At 42.2% G+C, this 1,811-nt stretch overlaps 1 protein-coding gene across 1 annotated transcript in view; it reads right to left on the bottom strand.

Moving 5' to 3' along the window:
- Window positions 1-1,811, bottom strand: part of SRR (serine racemase) — a 9,520-nt gene that overhangs the window by 2,858 nt on the left and 4,851 nt on the right. The window contains exon 2 of the mRNA XM_011956340.1: window positions 1,145-1,316. Within this exon, the coding sequence (XP_011811730.1) occupies window positions 1,145-1,316 (172 nt within the window). The remainder of the gene's footprint in view (window positions 1-1,144; window positions 1,317-1,811) is intronic.

Genomic DNA, 1,811 nt, shown 5'->3' with positions numbered 1-1,811 from the left:
AGGCGTGGTGGTGGGCGCCTGTAGTCCCAGCTACTCGGGAGGCTGAGGTAGAATGGCGTGAACCTGGAAGGCGGAGCTTGCAGTGAGCTGAGATCACGCCAGTGTACTCCAGCCTGGGGGACAGAGCGAGACTCTGTCTCAAAACAAAACAAAATGAAAAAGCGTTTCAACATGTTGGTCAGGTTGGTCTCGAACTCCTGACCTCAGATGATCCACCTGCTTCAGCCTCTCAAAGTGCTGGGGTTACAGGTGTGAGCCACCGTGCCTGGCATGTATTTGTATTTTTTGTGGACAGGGTTTTGCCCTGTGGCCCAGGCTTACATCTTTTATATTCATAATGTATCCACGTGTAGCAAGTTGATACAGTGAATGCTTAAACTTGGGTCACATACAGAGTGGTCACACTTTCCAATTTGCCTACAACAGTTTGGGTGTCTCAGTTTAGACATTTCAGGTTGCTTCTTTTAGTCTGAAACATGTTCTAGTTTGGATAATAAATTATGTCTTAGTTTAGACGGTAAGTGATGGTATATATAATAAAGTCATGCTTTCCTTAAGGATGGGGATATGTTTTGAGAAATGCATGATTTGGCAATGTCATCATTGTATGTGCATCACAGAGTACTTTTATACAAACCCAGCTGTTACAGTCTATTGCTCCTAGGCTGCAAACCCTGTGTAGCATGTTACTGTGCTGAATACTATAGGCAGCTATAACACAATGACAAGTATTTCTGTATCTAAACACAGAAACGGTACAGTAAATGTGTGATATTATAACCTTATGGGGCCAAGGACCGCCATCATATAGGTGGTCTGTCATTGACTGAAACGTTATGTAGGACATGACTGTATTTTATGTATATACTGTATATACATCACACACACATACATATATAAAAATTACTTGGATAGTTATATATATGATCTTAATTATAAGGATTTTGTGACTGTGTAAAGTGGCTTATCAACACTATGATGCCAGGTAAAACAAGAACTTAAAAGGAAAATTTCTGTAACCTTTTTCCAACCGTATAAAGGCATTAATTTACTTCTCTGCCTGTCTCGTTGGGTGGTCAGAATCAAATTGATATGTGAAGGGGTTTGAAAACAAACATGATACGCTGAGAAAAAGGATTGTTACCTTAAAAGATCCTGTCTTCTGGAAGAGCTCACATTTGAAGAAAAGATTGCGCCCTGTTAGTTGATTCAAAATGGAGCTTGTTAGCACTGGTGTGAGGTGGATAGAATCTCGAATGTTGATATGAGCTTTTTCAACATCAGCAAAGGAGATGCAGTACTGAGCACACATGGTTCTGAAACCGAGGAATAAGAAAAGGGTCAAAGCAAAGTCCGAGACAATATGTTTATTGAAGAGATTTTGAAAACACGTAACAGAATAGACCTGGGGCCTGTGGTGTCATGTGGAAACTCTCCATTACTGGAGTGCCAGAATTTCTCTAAAAGAGATTTGACTTGAAAGCTGAACAAAGCTTTTCTGGTGAAGCTTTGAGGGAAGTTAACTGATGGTGATTACGGAAGGCTAAAGCCCATTCCCCACCACACCACCCATCTCTTAGCACTGTTGGCACTGCCACTGGTCTCCACCTTCCTTTTATTTTTTCCTTTTTTTTTGAGACGGAGTCTTGCTCTGTAGCCCAGGCTGGAGTGCAGTGGCACGATCTCAGCTCACTGGAACCTCCGCCTCCCGGTTCAAGCAATTCTCCTGCCTCAGCCTCCCGAGTAGCTGGAATTACAGGAATGTGCCATCGTGCCCAGCTAATTTTTGTATTTTTAGTAGAGACAGCGTT

The sequence above is a fragment of the Colobus angolensis genome, unplaced genomic scaffold (assembly GCF_000951035.1).
Source record: "Colobus angolensis palliatus isolate OR3802 unplaced genomic scaffold, Cang.pa_1.0 Scaffold110, whole genome shotgun sequence".
In the NCBI taxonomy this organism is placed as follows: Eukaryota; Metazoa; Chordata; class Mammalia; order Primates; family Cercopithecidae; genus Colobus; species Colobus angolensis.
This window is presented reverse-complemented; position numbering and strand designations above follow the sequence as displayed.